The sequence below is a fragment of the Ostrinia nubilalis genome, chromosome 24, assembly GCF_963855985.1.
Source record: "Ostrinia nubilalis chromosome 24, ilOstNubi1.1, whole genome shotgun sequence".
Classification (NCBI taxonomy): domain Eukaryota; kingdom Metazoa; phylum Arthropoda; class Insecta; order Lepidoptera; family Crambidae; genus Ostrinia; species Ostrinia nubilalis.
In genome coordinates, this window is record NC_087111.1 from 10,090,246 (window position 1) to 10,117,820 (window position 27,575).

Consider the following 27,575-nt stretch of genomic DNA (forward strand, 5'->3'; position numbering starts at 1 on the left):
ATTCACAAGAGTCATTTTTATGGAACGATTACTTGATAGGATCGCATTCAGCGATTTGTTGTCGTTGAAGTTTTGTTACGTGAATAAGGCTACTGACCCCGTTATTGGAGCAAGTCAATATAAGTGGAATAACCCGACCAGCCAGGCTAAGATACGCGCGACGATGAAATCTTATATATCGTGTATAATGTTGTATTGGATATCAGCCCTGCAAATCTACTTGCAAGTTTATATTATGTATATCCATTTTAGAGTACATACAAATACATCAGTCGTCCGAATTCTAACAGCTGGATTATAACCTCACCCGTTCATAATTTTTCGGTGACAATTAGTGCTACAATAAGATTAGATTGTATCGTGCTTCTTCCAAAACTGACGTAAGTCTTTATTTATAAATTACTTTGAGCTAAGCCTGGCTGAATATTACCGCCAATATCGCCCGTATTTACTGTGCGTTAAGGTTCACATGTTACGCTTACAAAGCTGCTATAGTCAGCTGTACGTCTCTGCCCCCCTATCTCCCTCTACTAGCGGGCAGGGCGACCCATAGCTATAATATAAGTAACACTTAGCCTAGTCGCAGACCACCGACTTTTAGCTGGCCGATAGTTGGGTCATAGCAGTCAAATTTTCCATTGTTTTTGGACCTTAAGACAAGCGAATAAGGTTAAAAATGTGGTGAGAACTATATTCCCTCTGCCATATAAAGGTTTAATCAGTATGAAAATGCGCACATTGGTATCGGCCGATTCTTCATACAAATTAGAATCGGGCCCAACTGTCGGCCGACTAAGTCTAGTCTGCAGGGAGTTTTACAAACTGTTATTTTAAAGACCTTTTACTAGTATAGGTATAATTCTTAAGTCCTTTTGTATTTAAACTGTCTGCGACCCAAACCTTGAACGAAATATTATAATCGGTTTAGGCAGATGGTAATAAATTAGAGTAAAATAACCAGATAAATTTTTACTGATTGTTTATTTACAAAAAAACTATGTTAGTGCAGTAGGTGATACTGCATTCAGCATGTGCATGATAATTTTTCTCCGAAAATGTGAGATACATAATGTCAAATAAAATAAATCAATTTATTTCCTTTTGAAATCTTTATTTAAATTAAAACCATGTTTCGAAATCAAAGGCTAATTTGATGATTCCAAAATTTTAATTATCCTCATTATTAAATTGTAATCCAAGTTAGTTTGTAGTAATATTTTATATGTATAATTTTTTTTGAAAACGTCTCTTATCTGTTAAAGTTAGAGGGTACTCTAATATAGGCAAATATAGGCATGTAGAAACTTAGCGCTGTTTAGAAACGACATAGTATATCTAGTAAGTAGTCATTAATATTCTGATATAGTTAAAAGATATAGACATTCAAGTCAAGGCTATGTTTTACAACTGCCACAAAAATCAAACTGTACTTACATTACCCAAAGTTTACATAGATAGAACCTCGTTAAAGTATTCTAAAACTAGCTTTCCGCCCGCGGCTTCGCCCGCGTGGAATTTTGTCTGTCACAGAAAAACTTTATCGCGCGCGTCCCTGTTTCAAAAACCGGGATAAAAACTATCCTATGTTCTTTCCCGGGACTCAAACTATCTCTATGCCAAATTTCATCAAAATCGGTTGCGAGGTTTAAGCGGGAAAGCGTAACAGACAGACAGACAGACAGAGTTACTTTCGCATTTATAATATTAGTTGGGATGATAAATTGTGATCATCTCAGAATGACATTTTTACATAAAATATGTATTCATATAGAGATACTGAAAATCTTTGAAATGTGTATATTTGCAAAATAGTAGGTATGCTATAAGACCACGGCTGCACTACTTGCTAGTAGAATAACAACGTTTAATTAGACTAAGTTTGTAATAATTGCTATTATTAGTACATCTATTAGAATGTCTACTGTAATTTCTTCTTTTCCTTTATAATCAAATAAAGTTTTTTTTTATCCCGAGAGTTTTCTTTTATTTCATTTAGTCCTATTATTTTGTAGAACCACAGAAAAAACCGCCACTACTGATCCTGTGTAGAATCCCATTTTGCGTTTCAGCAAAGAATAATAATAAGTACCTACTTGGTTTCAGTAACACAAAATATGAGATTGTTTCACCACAGAAAATAAATCTACTGTGGTTTCACTGTTGTCTTTTAAACTAAAAAACTCTTCTCTATGGCTATTGTGTTACCATCCACGTTTGCATACAATAGACTGGAGTTAACTGCGTACTGACGCAGTGACGTCACATCGGAGATGTGCGAAGGATAGTGGCATCCAGCGAGGTGCGCAGTTTGGTTAACTCGACCGGGTTGTACCCATTATCTTTAGCTTCATGGTTGTGTTGTACCACATATTAAAGTACCATGCTGCAGATTTTTTTATTTAATAGATAGCAACATTTGTGTGGAAAGTGGCAATACTGACAGTTGAACTTGAAAAATTAAAGGTGTTTTCGACGTTTTCGTTAAAAACCGCGTACGCGCCGTATATTAAGCAGGTAGTCATTGATTTTATCAAACGCGGGTCATGTAAAATACACGCAGGTGTATGTTGTATACGTTGGAAAATTTTAATCGCATGAAAGCCAAAAGGATGGGTGACCAGGTAAGCTATCTTACCTTTCTTACGTCAAAAACTAAATAATTAATTGTAGGTGTAGCTATGATAAAACAAAATAAATATGTTTATATCCGTTGTCTAGTACCCATAGTAGAAGCTTTGCTTAGTTTGGGACTAGAAGCGTAGTGTAAAAAATGTCCAAGGATATTTATTTATATGAGTCAGGACCTATCATCCTTGATAAATAAAGAAAATCATCTGGGGAGACCTCTGTCCAGCAGTGATAAAGTAGCATATTGTAAAGGAAAGTAAAAAGTGGTAGTTCAAACTTGGATATCTTTATTTTAAATTAACATTTTATAAGTCCATTTCTTTGTTTCACTAGATTTACTATAAAAACACTTAATGTTATTTCTTTTTCATGAGATTTAATAACAGTTTTGTGTCACTGATCTGAGTTTTCTGCCTTTGTTTTTGCTTCTTCACTGGTTTTAGTTTATGCTTCTGTACCTGTTCACTTTGCCTTGTATTTCTCTTCGATGGATTTTCTGTAGTTTCTTTACGTTGTATTTCCTTCTTTGTAATATTTTTAACAAGAGGACTGTTGGCTACGTCCATTTGAGCCAGCACTTCCTTCTGAAAAGTTACTTTCTTTTCGGCATTGATCTTCTTTTTTAGGATCTTGTTAGTAACTGCACCCGTTGCAACATTTTGCTTCTTGGTGATCTTATTGAGAGCTTTAAACTTGTTTTTGCCGAATTTCACCATTTTGTGCTTTAAATTAAGTATTACTTAAGCAAACTATGCGAAAATTAACGAAAAATAGCACGTCGCGGAAGACAAAACAACAAATAATTGTCTGACTGTCTGACAGTAACAGAAAACATGTGAGTGTGACAGTGACAGACCAACAGCTGTCACGGCTGTCAAAAATTACAGAGTATCTCAAAACGTAGTGATGTACGTAAGCCAAGATAACTAGTTACTCTTTTGCTCTCTTGTTGATCACAATGAGTGATCCTATAACTCTAAAATCACCACGTATAACCAGTAACCACTATTATTATCATTAAAATTTCGTGGGAGTCAAATTCAATGAAACGAATATAACTTTCTTCAATAATTTATTATTGTCATACTGTGTCCAATAAGATTAGACATCGCGAAGCGCGCAAAAGAACCTTCGACACATATAACATTGTTACACATATAGTACACCACGTGAAGGTATAACTAATATATTAACTCCTACACAAATTATAGTTATTATTTATTTATATTTAGATAAAATAACTGAGTATGAGCAAATTAAATGCAAAATGTATTATTTTCTTGACTTTCTACATTATAAAAAAAATCACACAATTATTGATTATATAGATAAATTACAATATTGGAATGTCTGCGTATGATCACGTCCGATTATACCGAACATTATGTACAAAAAATCGTAATATCAAAATAAAAAATTATATAAAACTTAGCCTACAAAAATAATTTCACTTACTATAAGAAAAACGTACTTTCTATAACCGATCAAACACTTCTGTTGGAATGTATACTTTGATTTTAAAGAATTGATAATAAATATCACAATATTTGATAGGAAAACATGCAAAGTTATAGGTTATTTTGTCAATTCAAATAAACTACCCGACAAAAATGTTGCAGTAATATTCCAATCAATACTTCACTTATCTTAATGCATCTCTTGGATCCATCATGCTAATCGGCATTCTTCGTGATGTAGACATACAAAATCTAAATCTAATTTACGTCAGGAATAGCTAACGTATTGTCAATCTCGATAGGATAATTTTATAAATACCAAAAAATTCAAGATTACAATAAATATAGCACGTATATGGCCCCTTTTGGGATAATGCATTTACATAATTTTAAGAACTTAAATGAATTAATTGTCTAAAATGCAAACGTTTTAAACAAAATTATTAGTAGGTAAATAGTAATAGGTCACCCTTAAATAAGTTGACTAATTGGTTAATTACCAACTTTTAAACCAATTTAAAGTAGGCTAGTAGTTCTATATCATACCTATTTTGTTATGAGCTTTGAGCTATGATTTAGTTAAAATTTACTGTGTTAACTGTAAAATTTTCATCAAAAAGCCTATTGATGAACACATTTCATTTTTATAAGTATAAAAATGATGCTAAATTGGCTATTGTGTTACTAATTCGAAGAGGCAATATTGACATCATTACAAATTCTTTGGTATGCGTTACCGCAAAAATATTGCCTCCAAACTCACATCAATTTATTAGTTATCTAAATATCATATTTTTAATATTACAATATTATTATCAAGCATCAAGACGTCAAACATGCACATAGAGTCACACGGCTGTGTTCAGATACACATTCATTACTATAACTACATTTAAAAGCAAATAAATGGAAGGATGATCTTTCGATTACAGAAATTCAATCTCACAAGATTAAAGAAGAAATCACGAAATATATTTTCATCAAAAAAAAAATAACCAACATAGAATTAAAGCAGGATATTGCAAATAGTGTCAAGCTTGAAATATTAAGGGAGGTAATTTGTTACACTTCTTTTTACGACACATTTGCATACAATTTTTTTTTATTCTTTACATTTTGGTGTTAATTTAGTCACAATAATAATGAAATACTTAACCTATATTTAATGTAGCGAATAGAAATTATAAATGCGGACTATTCTATCGTTCAGAGACAATAACAGTCAACAACAGTAAACATTAGTTACTTACAACACCGAGGTTTCACAATAAATGTCAACAATTTTGTCGTTTATTTTTTTATACCTAAAATGCCTGTTTTTCTAAGAAGCATAATTTACATTTAACGGCATGTTCTGTATAAAAAGGTAGAATATTAATAACATCAATTTATAAATTGCTTGTTTCCTTAGTAGAAATACTGATTAAAACTATATCATAATGTTTACTTTTGTAGTAAAGAATGCTTCTTAGGATCATCATCGCATCGCTACAAAACTATAGCTCTACATAATATTCTGCGACCACACCAAATAATAATAATATGTAAAGAAATAATATAGCCAGTAGCGGCGTAAGGGGGGGGCGGTGGGGGCGGTACGCCCCGGGTGCCAAGCATCAGGGGGTGACAGAGTCGCGCAGATTAGTACTCACTGACGCATCTGCATGACAAGGACGGTCGTGATGTCATGACAGGGGGGGTGCCATTCTGGGGTGCCTTAGGCTATAATTTATATTATGACGGGGGGGGGGGGGGGGGGCGCCCCGGGTGCCAACCTATGCTACGCCGCTACTGAATATAGCAAGCTAGAATGATAATATCACGTCGTCAAGATTCTGTAAATTATTTTAATTAGACTCGTGCTAGCAGGTAAGTAATTAGTCAATGCGCTGTTGCGCTGTTAATAAGTAAGTCGGTACTTTATTTCTTACAAGCGTACTTAGTACTTTAATTTTTTAAGTTTTTCTCGCTAAATATTGTGTAAAGTCAATATTCCTCCGAAAAATGGCTTCTAAATTTACTGTTTAAGGTTTCGTTCTTTAATTGTTGTGGAAGTACAGTAAATTAAGATACCTTAATACTATTAAAAAACATAGAATATGACGTAATATCGCAAAACTTATTATTATTAATAATTGCCATTCTTGTATAGTTATTTTCTGTGGCCGCAGCTCAAAATCATAAAAATAACTAGTTAATGGTAACTGGTATCTTGTTACAGCACTAGTCCAGATGCGTTCGTGGTCGGATATGTTCAGACGATCCTTTACAGGAAATGCGTTCACTGTAAAAATATTAATTATTCATGTTTTGCATTTTGTAAAAACTGTTTCAAAACAATAAAAAAAAGTATAATAATTTATAAATCTTACCTTCATTTTTGGTCGGATGGCTAATGTTAGTTTTTGAATCAGATGTGTGGCGCAAGCTGAAAAAATAAAAATATGAAGTTAGGCAGGCTTTGCAATTTAAATTCCTTAGTTTCAAGGGCACCCGAAACTCAGTGTTTAGAGAAGTAACTTACTGGTAATACTAGCAAGTCCCCTAAGCCGTGTCCTAGGGTGCAGGAACAGCAGGTATATCGGCACGGCGGTCAGGATCATGAGGCAGCCGATGCCGGTCTCCGCTGGCGACGCCACCGCCGGCACCGCCACCACAAGAATCGTGCAGATTATGTAGAGGACTGCGGAATAAAATGCACTTATTAGTTACTAGCTTTCCACCCGCGGCTTCGCCTGCGTGGAATTTTGTCTGTCACAGAAAAACTTTATCGCGCACGTCCCTGTTTTAAAAACCGGGATAAAAACTATCATATGTCCTTTCCCGGGACTCAAACTATCTCTATGCCAAATTTCATCAAAATCGGTTCAGTGGTTTAGGCGTGAAAGAGAGACAGACAGAGTTACTTTCACATTTATAATATTAGTATAGATAGTATAGATTCTGCCATGCTAGCGATATCAGGAGTTATGGTCTCATGCGACCTCTTAGGGTTCCACGAGATAATATTCAAATCCATTATTATTCTCACCTGGGAAGAACAGGTTGACCCTGATGGGCCGCTCCCAGTCCGGCTTCGTGTACCTTAGTACTGGAAGACAGAGCACGGAAGCGCCAATACTTAGCTGAAATAAAAAATAACAGATTAAGTCTAGTTTACAGCAGCAGCCAGATAAATATTTTCGAAAAAGTTTCATTTGTCTGTTTCCCGTTTCGCAACGGAGGGAAGTCGATTTTATTTCGAACTCAACTCGAACAGGAAATTGGGACTAACCCGAACTCCTAAGTAATTTTTCTGATTAAAATAAAATCGTTACGGGTTACAGTTACTGCGCACCTGGGCGCCGTGACGTCACATCGACGCTCTCGCTCGAGGTGTTCGAGTGAGTGCGAGGGAGAGTCACATTCCCAGGGAATTGGGACTAATCTAACCCCAAGACACTCTCGTTCTCACTACTGCTTCTTTGTACCTACCTATACGAGGTTAGCAGCTTGATTACCAATTAAAACGAGGTTATAGGTACTTTTTTAATTGGTAATTTGACTTGACTCTAAAGCAAAATAGGTAATATGCTTGTGTTATGATGAATGAGTTTCCCACAACCGTCCAGCGGCGCGGCGTCGGGATTAGATTCGAATTACCAACCTCCGCAAGTCCGACACCAAGACCTCGCTATTGTTGCCTGTACTTGGGAATGTAATGTCCAGTAGGTACGTACCCAAGTGGCGAATCCCACGTAGTTCATGAGCGCGTAGATGTCAGACACCGTCAGACAGCAGTGACAGCAACAGCTTATACAGAAATCACGGTGGTGAGAACGAGAGGTGGAAATAGTTACTCGCCTTCCTAGTTTTGTACGTAACTCAGCTATTTTGTTACGTGAAACGGTCACGAAATGACGTTGCACAGGCACAGCTTACTCGCTCAGTAAAACGATCGCAAAATTGACATTGTCCAAGGGTCATGCATACCCAAGTGGCGAATCCCACGTAGTTAATAAGCGCGTAGATGTCAGACACGGTCAGATACAGCAGCGATAACAGCGCCACGGCTAACACAGCAGGCGCGGGCGTGGAGCGCGGCGTTACCATCGTCAGCATCATCGGCCCTGAGCCGCTCCCGCGTAGATGATGACGTCATCACTTTACAACCCAGTTACGCGGCCGTGACGTCACATCGACGCTTTGATACGGACGTGACGAACGCGGGGAGGTGTTCGAATGAGTGCGAGGGAGAGTCGCATAACCCCAACTAGGGTTGCCAGGTCCAAAAACACAAAAGCCGGACTATGTGCTTCATTTGGCCGGACATTTTACCCTAAAAGCCGGACATGCAACAATTAGTGAGCTCACGAGTGAGTACTATCATCATCGGTTGCCTAACGTCCTGATGCGTGCGTGCCTTATTCTGTGGCTCGACTTTCGCCTGGCGCGGCAGCCAAATAAAAAGCCTAACAAAAGCTGGACAGGCCGGACATCGGTTATTTTGGCCGGACACGCAATCAAAAAGCCTAACTATGTCTGGCTTTATCCGGACGCCTGGCAACCCTAACCCGAACTCACTCTCGTTCTTACTGCTGCTACTCCTGTGTACCTACCTAGATACGATGTTTGCAGCTTGATTACCAATTAAAGCGAGGTTTTAGGTACTTTTATTTTATACCGACCTTCCGCAAGTAAGGAATCGGCAGTCCATCAGCAGCACCTTGCTATTGTTGCCTGTAGATTATGTACTTGGGAATGTTACGTTCAGTACATACCCAAGTGGCGAATCCCACGTAGTTAATAAGCGCGTAGATGTCAGACACCGTTAGATACAGCAGCGATAGCAGCGCCACGGCTAAAACCGCGGGCGCGGGCGTGGAGCGCGGCGTCACCATCGTCAGCATCTCTGGCATCTCTGGCATCTGGCCTTGCGCCGCTCCCGCATAGATGTTAACGTCACTACTTCTTACTGCTTCTTATGATCAGTGCCTAGATCTGACATTGGTGACACCTCCTTCTATTAACCGATTGTGTCCCAGACGGCATTAATTAATGTCATAACAATTGATTATCTATTGTGTCTAGATTCGCGGAGCTTGAAGGATTAATCTTCTTCCCGTTTTAATTGGCGTTAATTAAACCTAGATAAAGCTGTAGATCCTGGCTGCACAGAGGTCGCAAGAGTGAATCAAATATTCTTCTTACCTACTTACTTCCCACGCTCCGGTTTTTTTATGTAGCAACTTCTCTCTGTGAAGCGATCACGAAATGGAATCTGTCTCGATTGTTACGTTGTCTCTGCCATACGTACCCAGGTGGCGGATCCCACGTAGTTGATGAGCGCGTAGATGTCAGACACCGTCAGACAGCAGTGACACTGACAGCAACAGCTTATACAGAAATCATGGTGGTGAGAACGAGAGGTGGAAATAGTTACTCGCCTTCCTAGTTTTGTCCGTAACTCAGCTACTTCGTTCCGTGAAATGGTCACGAAATGACGTTGCACAGGCACAGCTTACTCGCTCAGTAAAACGATCGCAAAATTGACATTGTCCAAGGGTCATACATACGTACCCAAGTGGCGAATCCCACGTAGTTGATGAGCGCGTAGATGTCAGACACCGTTAGATAGGTACAGCAGCGATAGCAGCGCCACCGCTAACACCGCGGGCGCGGGCGTGGAGCGCGGCGTCACCATCGTCAGCATCTCTGGCATCTAGCCTTGGGCCGCTCCCGCGTAGATGATGACGTCATCACTTTACAACTCGATTACGAGGCTGTGACGTCACATCGACGCTTTGATACGAACGCGGGGAGGTGTTCGAATGAGTGCGAGGGAGAGTCGCATAACCCCAACTCACTCTCGTTCTCACTGCTGCTACTCCTGTGTACCTACCTAGATACAATGTTTGCAGCTTGATTACCAATTAAAGCGAGGTTTTAGGTACTTTTATTTTATACCGACCCTCGGCAAGTAAGGAATCGGCAGTCCGTCAGCAGCACCTTGCTATTGTAATGTAGTAGGTACTTGGGAATGTAATGTTCAGTACGTACCCAAGTGGCGAAGCCCACGTAGTTGATGAGCGTCAGATACAGCAGCGACAGCAACAGCTTATACAGAAGTTAGTGGAGAGAACGAGAGGTGGAAATAGTTACCCGCCTTCCTAGTTTTGTTCGTAAGTCAGCTACTTCGTTCCGTAAAATGGTCACGAAATGACGTTGCACAGGCACAGCTTCCTCGCTCAGTAAAACGATCGCAAAATTGACATTGTCCAAGGGTCATACGTACCCAAGTGGCGAATCCCACGTAGTTGATGAGCGCGTAGATGTCAGACACCGTCAGATACAGCAGCGACAGCAGCGCCACGGCCAACACCGCGGGCGCGGGCGTGGAGCGCGGCGTCACCATCGTCAGCATCTCTGGCCTTGAGCCGCTCCCTTGAGTTACCTGGCGGCCGTGACGTCACATCGACGGTCTGATACGGACGAGGCGAATGCGGGGAAGTGTGCGGATAAGTGGGAGGGAGAGTCGCATTCCAGCGAGATGTGCAGTTATCGGGTTGTACCTAGGGAAGTGGGACTGACTAGCCCCAACTCACCAAGGGAGCCCCCATCCAGACCTTTTTCCAGATGATAAGGGCCTAGGGTTGCCACGCATCCTCTTTCCCACTGGGCACTTTGGGCGACCGAGGGGGCCCCCATCCAGACCTTTTTCCAGATGATAAGGGCCTAGAGTTGCCAGGTGTCCAGATGTTTGGCTTTTTACGGTCATGTCTGGCCTAAAATTGTCTTGTCCGGCCTGTCCGGCTTTTTTTCGAGCAATAATATCAAGCGCACGCATCATGGAAACCCTATAAGGGCCCCCCTTAATCCTTAAATGCCCAGGGCCCCTAGTATGTTAAATACGGCCCTGTTCTCACTGCTGCTACTTCTATACTTCTATACGAGGTTTGCAGCTTGGGTACGTACCCAAGTGGCGAATCCCACGTAGTTAATAAGCGCGTAGATGTCAGACACGGTCAGATACAGCAGCGAGAGCAGCGCCACAGCTAACACCGCGGGCGCGGGCGTCGAGCGCGGCGTCACCATCGTCAACATCTCTGGCATCTGGCCTTGGGCCGCTCCCGCGTAGAACAACCTGACGATGGTCAATGTTAAAAAGTTTTAAAGTCCGGTCGCCGAGCACATAGAATTTCGTCCAATGACCCCAAGCTACCCCATCCTTATCGCTTATTATATTGCTGTCGCGCTCGCATACGGCCTACTGCGGCCGCCCATCTGCTGTCTGCTCGGCGACCGGATTTTAGTTGAAATAATTGATTTGCCTAAAAGGTGGAGGAAATCTAACCCACTAAAGAAGGATCTACGACTGCTCTAGCCACGACCCTTCGCTTTGGGCGACTCTGACCATTTGAGCTACTCAGAAACTTACTTATGGGGTGAACCCGTCGAAATCGAAAGGTCGTGTAGGCAATTTGATCTTTTCAAGTTGTTCACTTCTAAGTAGAGGCACAGAATAAGGTAGAGGAAAGTGTAAGTACCCACTAAGGTTAGTACTTGGTTCTATTGCATTTAGCAAAGTAGTTGGACTGGGCCGCAACTTACGTAACTCGGTTTACTTATTTCCTCGAAACAAAAGTAAGTAAATAGTGGTCCAGTCCAGCTACTCAGCTTAATTGAGTTTAGCAAAGTAGTTGGACTGGGCCGCAACTTACGTAACTCGGTTTACTTATTTCCTCGAAACAAAAGTAAGTAAATAGTGGTCCAGTCCAGCTACTCAGCTTAATTGAGTTTAGCAAAGTAGTTGGACTGGGCCGCAACTTACGTAACTCGGTTTACTTATTTCCTCGAAACAAAAGTAAGTAAATAGTGGTCCAGTCCAGCTACTCAGCTTAATTGAAATTGGTCTAGCGGTAAATAATTGTTTAAAAAGTTGTTGTTGTAAATGACATTACCTCGACGAAGTAAGCAGCACTCCATTGACAGCCCCGAAGGTGGAAGCGGCCACGAACAGCGGGATAACGAGCGCGAACCAGCCGAACAGACGCTCGGCGAACGTTACAGCTACTGCTGCCGAGCCGAGGACCTGTGGAAGAAATTATTATGCTGCTTTGGATTCTTTCTTTTCTTTTTCAAAAGCTATTTGCTCATAAAGCCAGTGCCAAGTGATTTTTATTGATTAATTCTTCCTTTTTCCTGTATCTCAGAATAGATAGACACCAAGCAAAAGGTCATTTTGGGTTCAAGGCTGTCGATGTTTTCAAGTTTTAAATTCGTTTTGACTTTTGTTACACAATATTACATAATATTTTGAAATAGATTAAGTATGTTCTATTAAGCTTATATCTAATAGTCGTCGCTGGCCTCAACCAAGTGCTTCCCGCTACCTTCATTACTTAGATAAGTATGCGGTCCAGTTGTTGCGCTTGGGAGGCCTGCCTACACTTCGTCTTCCAGTCTGGCATCTACGTGCTTGCCGCGACTTTCATAAGATGGTCGGTCCAAAAAGTGACAAGGGCCTGTGTTCTCTACGTCTTCCCGTCGCTAGACATACCTACCTAAAGGCAAATATTTTTCAAATTGAGGAAAAAGACTAGCTACCTCAGTGGGCGACAAGGTGGTGTAGAAGGCGATGTTGGTAAACGTGTAGACCACGGTGACGAGCGTGCACGAAATGGCAATAGCGCGGGGCAGGTTTCGGACCGGGTCCTTCAGCTCCTCGATGATGAAGTTCAAGTAGTTCCTGGAAGAAAGAAAGACGATCATGACGAAAATATCTAACTTACGAACAGTTCGTCGGTCATTTAGATTTTAGTCTCTACTGCCGGAACACGACCCTCTCTTTATTACCAGTGGTTAGATAGTTTGTAGAGTGAAATCCTCTATTAAGATAGATCTGAATTTGGCCTATACCTACCTACTCTTTCTGGCTTTTGACTTTTGAAAGTTAATCTTTAAGAAAGAGCTCTTAAAGATTAACTTTCAAAAGTCAAGTACTTCTTCATTGCGAGATCACATTACAACATCTCACTACACTTAGAATTGGTGCGGTCTACAAAGTCAAGACATGCCAGCCTTATTATTTTTCATTCCATAACTTTTTTCTAAAACAGACCTACTGTTTGCCCTTATAGCTAGATTACTCCGGTTCCAACGCCGTTTATGTGGCCAGTTATTCCATTTCCCAAAACATCCGCTAGGGCTAGCGATTATTAAATCATTCTCTACTATTATTAACCATGAAATGAAATAAATCACTAATTCAAATTGAATCAACTCACCATCCGTTGTAAGCGAAGAGTCCAGAGTAGAACGAGAGGGCTATAGCCGTGACGTCACTGGTCGTGCCTTCAAATGAAAAGTGTTCCACCTTTCCTGAAAGAAAAAATAAACAATTAAATATTTCATTTCGAACCCCTACAAAGAAACCAAATGTGGATTTATACTTGTATGACGTTTTATGGTCGTGAGTCGTGACGCATCAGAACGGACGGAACGGACGATCGTTTTAATACATTTAGTATGTGACACGTCAGGAGCCATCACGATACCACTCTTACGCCCTTATTCACAAACGTTACTATGAGGTCTCACAGTGCGCGTGGACGCACAGGGTAACACACGAACCAATTACAGAGCTCTATTCAACGCTGTGCGTTCGAATACGGGCGTTAGTCCATAGCTCAGCCAAGATGTCGGTATAATTTGGGATACTAAATACAGTGTGGTCACTCTAGCCTGTCTTATTTTGTGCGGTGTCTCCTTTCACGGGCGGATTGCGGCAATCATCTAATAACGGGTCGCCGACGACTTCCGATGACGGCAATATACGCCATCTTTAAACCAATTTAGGGTTTGATCCTCCTCTGTTGTCTAGTGGGCCGATTTGGGAAAGAGATATTCTTAACGCAGTAAGCTAACGCATTCTTCACAGTATCACAAGCTAGTAGCAGACCAAGCCGAACATAAGTAGGTACTAAATAATCCAGTAGGTATTCTAAAAACGCTTCCCCCTTTCCAAATCTCAGAATATTTAATTATTTTTCCCGTTTATTCCCGATCCCGACAGAAAAACGCTTCATTATAAATTTATCAATCATCTCAACAAGCAGCCTTAATAATTACTTATCTCTCCAAATACAGGCTGTACAATATTCAAAGTTATTACAGTCATTAAAACTGGATAGATCATATTTTACTAACAACAATAACAACCAGTGAAGGAGTAGTGTCCTACCTTCTCCTAAAATGGAAAATACAAATGAAACTTAAATTATTTAGCTTTCATGAAATTAAAGTCTGAGCAGGAGCTTAAATTTTTGTCGCAAAACAGCACCGTTTACGGTTCCTTCCTTTGAGATTTCACAGTGTTAAGCTAATGTAGACTTACTTAGCTTGTTTTTGTTTAAATAACTAGTTTATTTTACCTCTTCCTTACTAAATGTAGACATTGAATGCCAGCATCTAATAAGATCAAATTGGCCCATTTCACTGTACTACATACATTACACACCCTGTGTAGAGGCAATTCGCGCGCAAATTGAGTTGTCCGCCTCCCAGCGTTTATGGAGTCTGCTCGTGACAGCCTAACGAGGAAATGTTGAGACGGTTTTGTACTTTATTCGACGAGCGATCTTCTTGGGAAATCAGTTGATCAATAAATTATGTATACCTAAAGTTAATAAATTTACGATTTGAGACAATACATTAGAAGCTTTCAAAGCTTTCATTATTATTTTAATATTAGCTTACCTTTATTGTCGGGTGACGCTGCTAAAGTCACTATTTTTGGAGTAATAGACAGGATTGATATGGACTACTAGCCAATGTACCTAATTAATTGTATAGATACATTAGTTGCCATCTCTTTCTATTATATTATGGTGCCTTGCTTTTCTGTCTGGAGTTTTCATACCTTGTCTACTAAATAGTTTTATATCTGGCACTTAGTCAGAAGGGTATCTTGGACTTGTCATGCTCACTAAAATGTCTTTGGGGTAGTGGCGTGTGAGGCGGGTCGCTACATTCCCTACAATATGGTCGAGTGAAGCGATGGCTGGTTCACACGTCATGTCTGTGAACAGGCGCTGCCTTCGGGGACTGGTCAAGACAAGATATACCTACTTTAAATTTTTTAACATAACAATTAACAATCAACTTACACAGTGGCACGGCACTAAATATAAGTATATACAATTTATTTAAAACTACCACACGGTTTTGTTATAGTGCCTTGCTTTTCTCTCTAGAGTTTTCTTGCCTTGTCTTCTAAATAGTTTTATATCTGGCACTTAGCCAGAAGGATATCTTAGACTTGTCATGCTCACTAAAATGTCTCTGGGGTAGTGGCGTGTGAGGCGGGTCGTTACATTCCCTATAATATGGTCGAGTGAAGCGATGGCTGGTTCACACGTCATGTCTGTAAACAGGCGCTGCCTTCGGGGACTGGTCAAGGAAAGATATACCTGACATAAAATATATGTATCAAAACGAAACAATTAACCTAGAAATTAGCACGGCACTAAAGAAATATATTCAAAACTGCCACGCGGTCTCGTGCTAGATGGGCGTCTTAAAGGCCACCTTCTATCAACGGGAGCGCGTGGTAAGTAACTTGCTTTTGAATGTATGTAACTTCCTACTTTTTTATATTTTTTATATTTTTAAACCGGCAGACAGTGGTGACTGAGTTTGTTGCGGCGCTTCTTCTCAGCACTTGCCAAATGTTTGTCTCGAAGCGCTGGTAGGGCAAAAAAAGAATGAGACATGTATAGGCTCCTTAAGAGCATTTGACGATTTGCAAGAACTAATTTAATTAGTCTAAACAAATAAAGATAATTTTGATTTTGATTTTGATTTTACTTTACGTACGTTGATTTTCCATAATATCGGTGAAGGTTAAAAGCTAAAACTTGATAACAGGTTGATAACATACATAGGCTACCATTGTTGGAACCAAAAACCCATTAAAGTAATGTCTAAAGTTGACGTCTTGATCGAAATCAGTTGCTGACTCGGATTAAGTGCTTTTGATGCCCGTTTTCACCATCGATCCCTAATTTTTAAGTGACCCCTATGAAAACAAAATTCCTGTTATGTGTTACCATATGGATCACTTAAAAATTAGGGATTGATGGTGAAAACGGGCATGACTCTCCCGTTCCCACAATAGCAACTCCTGTCTGTATAGCTTGGCTACCAGTTAATGGTAACGAGTTCTGGAGATGACTTCAACCATTTTGGAACCGCCATAATTCATAATCTTCTGATTATCTATCTATATGTAATATGTATAAATAAAAATGAATTGATGTTCGTTAGTCTGATTAAAACTCGAGAACAGCTGGGCCGATTGAGCTGATTTTGGTTTTAAAATGTTTGTCGTAGTCCAGGGTAGGTCCCTGGACTACGATACATATAAAAAATACCCTTATGTCCAAAGGGTACTACAAGGTTCGAGACTATATTGATGACAAGGATGCGTGGTCAGTTCAGTCTGCACATATTTGATGTACTTAAATTTGACTATTCTTACCGTTAGATAATTCCTGGCAATAAGTGGTGACTGAGTTTGTTCCGGCGTTTCTTCTCAGCACTTGCCATATGTTTGTCTCGAAGCGCTGGTAGGGCCCAAAAGATAAGGAGACATGTAAAGTGCCCCATAAGGGCTACCTTTTCTTTTTTTATTATTTTCTATTGACGTTCATAAGTGCCACTTGTGGTCTAAACTGAATAAATATTTTTTGATTTTGATTTTGATTTTGATTTTGATTTTGACGACAAACATTTTATAAAATAAATCGCAAATACGCGCGATATTGTTTTTCTGTGACAGACAAAATTCCACGCGGGCGAAGCCGCGGGCGGAAAGCTAGTGTGTAATTAATAGTGTAAGCTAGCACCTCATAACTACAAGGTATTATTTTATGACATCAAAGATCACTTGGGAACTCTAAGAGTTAGAACGGTCAGACGAAAGACAAATGGCAGGGGACAATTTTAATATAATAAAGTGATGACCAAAATTGCCGTCTAAAATTGAAGCATGGCAATTTTATTTGCCATCCGCTTCAAGATGAAGGAAGAAGGAGTTTTTTTTATTAGACACGATTTTGCTTGCATCGCGTGGGTTTTGAGTTAGGTTTAAATTTTTTTTTCGATAGGTACATTTTTCTTTGATATTAAACTTTTTACGGTAAAAAAACTGTAGATAAAGTTCAAAATTCACTGGAGTCAATTTAGTTAATCTTCAGCTTGTGGTGACGCAGTACTTTCGTCATTAAAGCTATAGTTATAATCACCTGTGCAATCAATAATAACGACGTGTCTGAAACCGAAGGCCGCCGAAACTGGGTCGCTGAACAATAGGATTATCTTTATTTTACCAGTTTGAACTAGTTTTAAGTACAAACAATAGTACAGGTTCAGGACAAAATAAATAGTGATGGTTTCTTCAAAGTTACGTACGAACATTACATAAAATATTGAGTAAACAATAGTAATACACACACAGACTTTCCAAATGATTCCAGTTTGATATTCGGTACAGATGCCTACATTATGTTTTATTTAACGTCTCGACAAATGCAAGACGCCAGTTCGAAGGACCATCGACCTTAAAGAATCGAGCTGGCATAGTCTGGATGAAAAAAGCGAGAATCATGCTCTTTGGCGCTTCTTAGGACGGCTTATGACTACAATAGCACTGGACTACAATGTTGATGAATCATCCACATCATCATTTCAGCCGTAATACGTCCAGTGCTGAAAATTAACCTCTCCCAATTTCCTGATTGGCCAGCTGGAAGCAGGCCGTACCCAGCGCCTTCCTGCTACCTTTAAAAGGTGATCTGTCCACCCAGGGCCGTCTTTAACCTACTAGGGGCCCTGGGCACTTAAGGATCAAGGGGGACCCTTCATCATCATTTCAGCCATAGGACGTCCACTGCTGAACATAGGCCTCCCCCAATGATTTCCACAATGGGGACAAAAGGGGGACCCTTATCATCTGGAAAAAGGCCTTTCGAGCAGATTAGGGCACCCTCGGTCGCGGGGACCTGGGCATGTGCCCAAAGTGCCCAGTGGGAAAGAAGGGCCTGTGTCCACCTTGTGGGTGGATAGAGATTACAAATACCGACCATTTTGACTTCTGCCCAGCCTGCTTTGCAACGGAGGGAAGTCGAACCTTAACTTCGAACTCCTCCTACCTATGTTCTTCTGATTAATTTCGTTGCGGGTCTCATGACAGTTTAACTTTCCCCGGGACAAACTTGACCTTCACTGGTTGGGTTTTTATTGGCGGTCAAACTGTAAGTAGATCCTGGTTACACAACAACAGGAACGAGAGGTGGGAATAGTCCCGTTTTCTGCATCCTGGTACACCTACAAACGTGTATTTCACTACCTGAAGAGACCACTCACCTCTGCACAGCTGGTAGATTCCCGCCGCGATGATGACGAAGAGAGCCAGCAGTTTGGCGTACGTGAACCAGTCCTGCACCCTCGTCGCCGCGCGCACCGACCAGCAGTTGACAAATGTCAGCAATACTGTGGAAGGTAAAGATAGTTTAAAGACAATTGAAGAAGACAGAAGACACTAAAAGCATTTTCTCTTCATTAGGTTGTTAAAGACACCACCAGAGTTTGACAATTAAGTAATTGTTAGTTCTAAGCTACCAAATTGCGATTGCTTCATAGGTTAATAGAGATAAGAATCTATGGCGACAATTTTTCGCTGACTTAACGAACTGTTTATAGCTTTCAAAGCAAAAAACCATATTTTTGTAACAATTTCACTATAATTTGTGTAACTACTGCTTAATGGTGTGTCAGTAGGCGGTACCGTTATTATAGTTACTGCTGCTAATGTAGACTTTCTTTGACGGACCTAAATAAACCGTTAATATTTCTTTATTCCACAATTTTAATAAATAACATGAAAGATAGTTGTTCAACTTTACTTCTTGTGTTTACGTAAATAAAGATTGTTGATAATCTGAGATTAAATGAGATGATATCACTTTCGCATCAATTATCGCCTTCATAACCATTAGCGAGGAGCAAGCAGGCCAAAATTAGATTGTATTTTAGGGAATTAGCGATGCTAAAATGCTAGTCCTTCGTAAAAACGTGCTCTTTGCGCTCGGAAGAAGCTCGCGTCTGTCAGTGAACTAACAAAGACAATAAGTAATGATGATGATGACTCACATATACAGCAAGCGGCCAGCAGTCGGGTGGCGTCCTCCGGAGGGTCGCACTCCGGGAATATCGGCTTCAGCACGTACACGCTGAATGTCAGCGCTACGATGGCCTGAGGAAAAACATATTTATTTAGTTATTTGCTCGGGAGGTAATGTTGGAGATGTCATATCATATTCATCTGAGAATTGCTAACATATTGTTATATCAGGGGTCCGTAGATAAGGTAAAATGCCTAGCAATATAATTAATATATAATTTGGTGTAATATTTAATAGGTTATTGAATTGATAGCCTATTATTATAAGCCTGTCGATAGCAACACGTTGGGCGCCAATTTTGAATTATCAATTTTCTTATAAAATATTCGATGTACCTACATGAAGTATAAATAGAAATCCTATTTGAACATAATGATTCATATTTCTCAGTATAGTTCGAATTCAAATTCAAATTCAAATTCAAAATTATTTATTGTGAAACATAGGTGTTTACAGATAAAAATATTACATTGTGATAGTCTCACTATGTTTCGCCTGGTTGGCATACAATAATATAAGTGATTAAAATTAATAAATCAATGAATAAATTAATAATTCACATGCATTAATGACACAAAACACTACATATATAAAATAATATAAAACCTTTACATATTCATAATATTAATAACACCACGTTGGGCGCCAGCCAGTCGGTAAGTGTCTGTGGGAGTAACAAATTGAGAGAAACGGGACTTAAACGAGATTTTTATGTTCATTACGAAGTATAACCAAGTAGGTACCTTATTACTATTATTATTACTAAGTAGGTAATAATATTATTACTAAGTAATAACAAGTACCTTACATGAATTCACAGATTGACGTTTCGGCTGTGTTACTAAAGCATTGTCACAAGCAGATTACAAATATTTATTACTTAAGCAACTTGAACCAATGGCAATTTATGCCACGTTACTATGGGCATTGGGATGAACAGGATTTCAGAAAAAGGCTTATTGTTTGCTGAGGAATTGTAAACATCCCAGGATTGGACCTAACGCCAGCGTCAATAAAACTCTATTGCTCGATAAAACCTAATACAAATAGGAGTAAATTCAATTCCAGCTGAGCAAATCCCCTGCCATGTTGGGCGCCAATATTGTCCATTTGATTGACTAACAAGCAGTGGGCTCGTTTTCTATGCAACTATGACAAGCTACGCAAAATACTTTGCATCAAAACTCAGACAAAGGGATGGAGTGTTGAACTCTTAATTTAAAACTATCCTTTTCATAAAAAAAGTCTTGATTTTTAAATTAATCTATATTTACAGCTTATAAAATTTGCTTTACTGTCTTGTTATGTATGGAATTTAACAAAAGCCATACTCTATTAGTGTAATTTTGTTCACCTAAAGTTATAATTTAACTGAATCAAAATGCTGTCTAGTTGCAATAAAATACAAGCGGTTGCAATCCTACTGTGTCCTAGTTACATTATGTTCATGAAACACCCACAGGGCGAACTGTTATTTTCTCGTAACTGAGTTTGCGTCTTTCATTGAACAAGAATAAATTCTTTAACAGGACCAAAGACAAGACATAAAAAGTATTGAAGAAAATCTCTTCTTCATAGAAAACCTTTTTCAAATACATAATGGGTTGATTTTAAAAGGATATTTTGACTGCTGATAAAATTGGGTCTTAAAGATACAGTTCCAGAAAATGTATAATCAGCTTTTCCAGTAAAATCGTCCTAAAATACATAACTTTTAATAAGGCACCTTTCTTTTTCGTTGAAGTTAAGGACTGATTGATGCCTTATAAAAATAGTTAAGCACCAGAGCTTCTTTATGTAAAAAATAAGCTCAGTCAGTCTGACTTATTCAAAGGAATATAAAGCATTTTCTTAAGCCTTCGTCAATATCTACTTTGACGTCAATAAAATCTGCGTAGGACATCAACGCCTACATAGAATTCGCCAACATGGCGATAATGTAGCCATTTTTGTCTGAGACCGGCTAAATATAGACTAGGCTGAAAATGGGCGTTACAGATAATCCAATTATTTAACCCCATCCATCGTGTGGTAGTAATAACCCTGCTTTAGAAATCCAAGCTTCTTTTAATCATAGGTGCCTACGAATAATAATAAAAGCTACCGTCTATCGTCACCTAACTTTAACCATAATTTTAACTATAAACGGTGCTCTTTGTATGGAGTTTGACAGACATTTGTTATATGTAGTTTAAACTAAGATGGTGCAAGTAACTCGTTTCATCATCATCATTTCAGCTACAAGACTTCCACTGCTGAACATAGGTTATAGGCCTCTCCCAATGATTTCCACATCGCCCGGGTGGTAGAGCGGCCTGCATCCAGCGCCATCTTGCCTGCTGCCTTTATGAGGTCATTGGTCCACCTTGTGGGACGTCCATGTCCCAAACTGCGTTTTCCGGTGGCCTCTAAAGGTACTTTCCAAATTCAGTTGGTAACAAAAACAAAATGTTTCCAGTTTTGATAGGTAGATTTATTGGGACAATAAAAACCTCCCTCCACAGTACACCTATTGTATGGAACATGGAACTGGGTAGCTTATGTAATGATAGAAGTAAATCAATACGGATTACGTATGAATTACGAAACGCGTTCGATTGTAGACTTTATCGCACTAATAGACTGGGCGGGTTACTTATTTAATTAGCCTGTATTAATAGTCATAAAAGTACATAATTCACTTTCTGCAGAAAGGATTTTAAAAAGCGTTTTTACAAGTCCCAGTATTACTTTAACCCGACCACTGGTTCTGGACAATAAATGGTTCATGATGATATGATTGGTGGTTGATGTACCCCAAAAGTGACCATTATAGCCCACAAAATTGACAAACTTAAGTGGTAGTGGGCGGGGTAAATAACTCTTAGAACTACCACCGTTGGGGCAGAAAAGTTCTCCAGTGGCAACCACGGCCTGGAAGACGTAGTATGGGCAAACTAAGAGACATGGTAGACCGACGTTCTGCAAAGCTCTTGCCCGTTGTGGAAATCCTTGGGAGAGGCCGTTTTCCAGCAGTTCTTTTAGCTTCATTTGGCTGAACGAAGGAGTTTTTATAGCGCACTTTTACACCCTTTAGGTGTACCTACCTGAGAGCAAGGCCGCACGATCATGCACTCAATCCAGAGCCGGATGAAGGCAGCAAAGGGCCCGAAGGTCTCCATGATGTATGCGTAGTCGGCTCCACTCTGTCGGATCATGGTGCCCAGTTCCGCATAGCAGTAGGCGCCTACCTGTCGGGAAAGAATAAGGTTAGTTCAATCATCGTCATCATCAACAACATCATTGTCGTCGTCATCATCATCGCATTGTCAGGATATTTACGCCCGTATTCACAAACATTACAATGAGGTCTCACAGTGCGCGTGGAGGCACAGGGTGACACATGGACCAATCACAGAGCTCTATTCAACCCTGTGCGTTCGATTTGCTGCTTCACTTAAGCAAGCATCGTTTGTGAATACAGGCGTTAGTCTCCACTTCAAGAGGACGACTCTCTCCATCATCATCATCATCGATCATTAGTGTCGACTAATAGGAGGCCGACCCTCTGTTATTTATCAGAAGCAAAAGGAGGACTTTGCCTACCCTCCATACGTTGGCTAGATGGGTTGAAGAGTCCTAATTTTATCATATTCCCTTAGTCGCCTCTTACGACATCCATGGGAAGAGTGGGTGGTGAAGGTGGCACTATTCTACTCAGCTGGAACCACACAGTCACAAGGAAACAATAGGCGAAAAAAAAAACCCCAATAATAGTACATTTGTGCAAGTTTGACTTCTCTAAACGCTTTGTTTTGGACTATTTTGTGTCACTAGACTTCGCTCCGCAAAGCGAAATTGGACCTGTAACGAATATTAATGGTTAAAGAAAGCCCTTTCACCTTTGAAGATACTAACAACATTAAAACTAAATAAAACTTCCTAGTCATTATAAATCGATCATAAGGTCATGAGCGTGTGTCAATAACACATGTTCGCGATAACACACTATCACAAACATTAATTATAGTGACGAGATTAATTTTATACTAAAAGGGCATTCCAGTGTCAAGGGCAACACGCAAAATTTTATTGTAATTTACTTGATAACGAAAAGGGAGTTGAAGATTTGAAAGACTGACCTTGAAGAAAAATGAAGAAAGAGGTAGGTAGTACAATAAGACACATGACCTCCAGGCAGACGGGATTAAAAATAAATTCCACACCAAGAAGACCGGAACATAGTAACTACTGTTGCACCTTAGCTCTACCTAATTTCAAATTTGCACTAAAGGGAAGTAGAACCTTGACTTCGAATTCCTCCTATGTTCTTCTGATTAATTTCGTTGCGGATCCAATGACAGTTTAATTCCTCCGGGACAAACTTGACCTTCACTGGTTGGGTTTTTATTGGCGGTCAAATTGTATATCCTGGCTACACAGAAGTTGCAGGAGTGGGAATGAGAGGTGGGAATAGTCCAGTTACCAGTAGCAAACCAGCAAAACTTTCATAGTACAACAACATGACTCTAGCAAATAAAAACATGCAGGTCAAACTGAGAACCTCCTTTTTAAGTCGGTTAAAAAATAAACAGTTAAACATGCTTTATCCCTGTCGGATGAAAGCTTATTATAATTATTTTTTCCAGCTCATTTTTTCATGTTTCAGAGACTTGTCAGCACAAAATAATAAGTCTCTGGGGTAAAATAAGAGGCTTAAAACTTAATTCCAGAATTTTAATGAACGTTCCTTTTAAAATAACTACAGTTCATTTTATAAGATTTCTCTAGAGAGACTAAAGATTTATTTCAAGAGAAATCGTCGTCATTTGTATGTATTTGGTTGCAGACAGACTGTAGATAATAATATTTTTAATGTTTGGGTAAAACAAACAAAGCGGTCAATGGACTTTAAATAGGTCACATTATGCATAATTACGTTCAGTTAGTATAATAACAGAACGAAATTATGACAAAAGTTTGTTAACGACCATGTTTTGGACCGTACGTGGATCTTTAAAGAAAAGGTAGACATCGTTTTATTTTGGTTAAAGGGGCTTAAAAACATCTGTTAGATTTCACATCAAAATTGTATCTTAGTTTAAGGGGCTTATTACATTCGTTTTAGATCGAATTTATGTAGAGTTCTGTAATTTTTATGTAGGCAGTTTGGTAGAGTTTTATTAACTCTGTAAAATTATAATTATGTTTCAGTACTCTAAGTGTTTTTTTTATTATTATTATCTAAGTAGGTAGTTATTACGTTTAGCTCATTGCATTTAAGTAAATTCCAGTTTACACTGTAAAAGCTTAGTATTTTCACAGCGAAGTACACATTATCAGATTATTGTTTGTTGTTAAAAGTACTCTAAAACTGTTTCCCCAATAAAAACTTACCATACTAAAAACCCCCGAAGCTATCCACACGAGCAAACTGGCGTTAACAGAGCCAGTGTTCTTGAGCACTCCAGTTGGGGACACGAAGATCCCACTCCCAATGATGGAGCCCACGATGACGGTGATCCCGTTGAGCAGGGACATCTTGGCCTCCAAGGCTCCACCCTCCTTTGGTTCGTCCCCATCTGGCTCTGACTTCAGGGCTTCGCTCTCGCAGTCCTCTTCGGTGCTTTTACTTTTTGGATGCCTGTGGACAATGAAAATGTGGAGATGATTTTTTAGTAGCAATAGGTTTCAGCTCTTCGAGACGATCCAGTTTTCATAACCACGACTGCATGTGGATAGAATGTAAACTAAACCTATCTAACTAGATTTGAAACGCGCGAGTAAAACCGTGTAATCTGGACAAGCTCTTAATTTCAATAATTCTGAATGGGTACCTACATGAAATTGCGCGTAAAGATTTTAATCTAAATGTAAGTATATAAGTGCCTTATGTATCGATTAATATCACAAGCAAATGGATCAAGCTTTACTCGCGCTGCGTTAATCATAAGTCTTTGATTCAATTCGACCGTAGACTATGAGAAGAAAAGTTATTAAATATTTAAGTAGGATTTAAACTGATAATAAATAAACGGCATATTAATATGGCTTTCAACCTGATAAAGTAAAAAAATCTATAGTGCGATAATCAGATATGAAATCGCGTGCATTCAGAGCTATTGCTGCGCGCTAGATAGGTAGAATTACTCGTACAGTCACAATCTTCTATCTATCTATCTATCTATGTCAGCCTTTGGGTTCGCCTTCGAACATAGGCCTCCTCTTCAACCCTCCATCGTTTTCTGTCCCTGGCCACACGCATCCAGTTCACTCCAGCCTGCTGCCGGATATCGTCTGTCCATCGTTTAGGCGGTCTTATTACATTACTTATTGTCACAATCTTATTACAAGAAAATTACACAAACAAAATATGGCGAATATAAACAAATACGATCGTTGTGGTATCCTAAAGTACCTAATTTTCAGTCCTATAAATAAATTAGTGGAACATTGTGAAGGGAAAATATTCGCCTCTAGATACTGACGCAATAACGCTGTTCCTAGAATAATCTAACATAACATCTAATAAAATGAAAGTGAAAAGACTAATATAATAACAATAACCTTCTGTAGTTGTTCAGGCGCCCTCGCAGCACGCCCGGCGCGGCTGATGCAATCTTACCGACCATTTTACTATTAGATTGGAGGTATTGTGTATAAAGTGCCTAAAATACAGGAACAAATAACCCAAATTGCTGGCTAATTTTCAGTGAATAATGCCTGCCATATCGATTTATTTTCCAGACGTAACATTTCAATATTAGGCAGGCTGCGTTGTTGACACAGTAAGTACTAGGTACATAAAATGTACATTTTAAATTAAGTAGGTTTAATTTAAGGCCCGCAACGTGTCGTGGTCTTTCGTATTATGACACACTAACTTACACCCGTATTCACAAACGATGCTTGCTTAAGTGAAGCAGCAAATCGAACGCACAGGGTTGAATACAGCTCTGTGATTGGTTCATGTGTCACCCTGTGCCTCCACGCGCACTGTGAGACCTCATAGTAATGTTTTGTGAATGAATACGGACGTTAAAGTAGATACACAGTGTCCTTGAGCCATGCTAGGTCGCTTTGGCAATGGCATACGATCTGTCCAATGACACAATCAAGATGCTTAGTGCTTCAACCACACTAACGCGTGCAGATCGCCATCGCCGGTGCGATCATAGGCCAATGACAGGTCTTGCGGACTGTCATGGGTCGCGCCTAGGATGCGCGCCGCGATAAGCTTTTATCAATTTAATTCGATAAGCCCATACGTTTGTCATCTGAAATCATCGATAAAATTATATCACGACGCGTATCCTGGCAGGCAGGTCATGGATTTCATAAAATAGACCACAACGCGTTGTGATAATTAGGAAATTAAAACTTGCTTAAACAATAACAAAACTTCAGCTGAATCTAGCTTAATTGGATTATTTGACTTGTTTAAGTATGACGTTTAAGTATACGACACTGTGTTTTCGAGATATTATCCCCACCAGTTCACAACTTTAGGCTACAGAACCATGTACTTATCACTGCCCACTTGGCGACACTAGCACTAAAAATAGGATCTATTGAATTGAACAAACTATTTGACTATTATAATCTCGGTTCGGTCTCAAGCAACTCCGCTCACGAGCGATACTGAGAAGTGGATGAATGGGCGCTAAGTGGGCTTTCCGCCTCACATATTCTATACTAAAGTATAGTATAGTTGCTAAGATGTGCACAACAATTGGGGCCGATAATTTTAAAGGATAGTTAAATATTCGTTTCGTTTTTAGAAAGAGTTGTAAAGTTGCTCATTTGTTCTATGCCAATCAATCGATTTTACGTCGGCTAGTTTAGTCGGGCAGTTGATCAGTATGGGCATGTATGAAAGTGCGCACATTACACCGATTTGATTTGGCCGATTCTTCATACAAATTAAAATTGGGCCCAAGTATCTGCCAACTAAAAATCGGTGGTCTGCGCCTAGTCTTAGATATACCTACCTATTTTGGGAAAGTTTTTTTTAATATAGGAGTAAGATATATGGTAGAGCAAGCTATATTTAGGACGTGTATAAGAGCCTTGAAAAGGGTCTAAGTAATGATTAAAAGCTTTGACTTTGACTAAATTAAAGCAAGACTGAGGTGGTCAAAGTAAAGAATATCAAACCTGGATTCAAATTCTAGACAATGTTCGGTTGAATTTAAATATTTAGTAGACCAAAACCTACATCTTACAACATAATAATATATTTTCAAGCAAAATTAATGTTTGCTTTTCGCACGGTACTATGTATGTA

General features: G+C 39.4%; 1 protein-coding gene across 1 annotated transcript; it reads right to left on the reverse strand.

Annotated features, from left to right (window-relative positions):
- Window positions 1-5,885: 5,885 nt before the first annotated feature.
- LOC135083694 (Y+L amino acid transporter 2) lies at window positions 5,886-25,937 on the reverse strand. The gene is made up of 13 exons (XM_063978404.1): window positions 25,856-25,937; window positions 24,686-24,932; window positions 22,396-22,539; window positions 19,278-19,380; window positions 18,492-18,617; window positions 13,352-13,445; window positions 12,672-12,813; window positions 12,026-12,156; window positions 11,040-11,208; window positions 7,117-7,210; window positions 6,610-6,768; window positions 6,458-6,513; window positions 5,886-6,369 (listed from the first exon to the last, which is right to left on the reverse strand). Exons 1-13 carry the CDS (start codon window positions 25,918-25,920, stop codon window positions 6,367-6,369), a joined length of 1,533 nt encoding a protein of 510 aa, XP_063834474.1. The 5' UTR covers window positions 25,921-25,937; the 3' UTR covers window positions 5,886-6,366.
- Window positions 25,938-27,575: the final 1,638 nt, after the last annotated feature.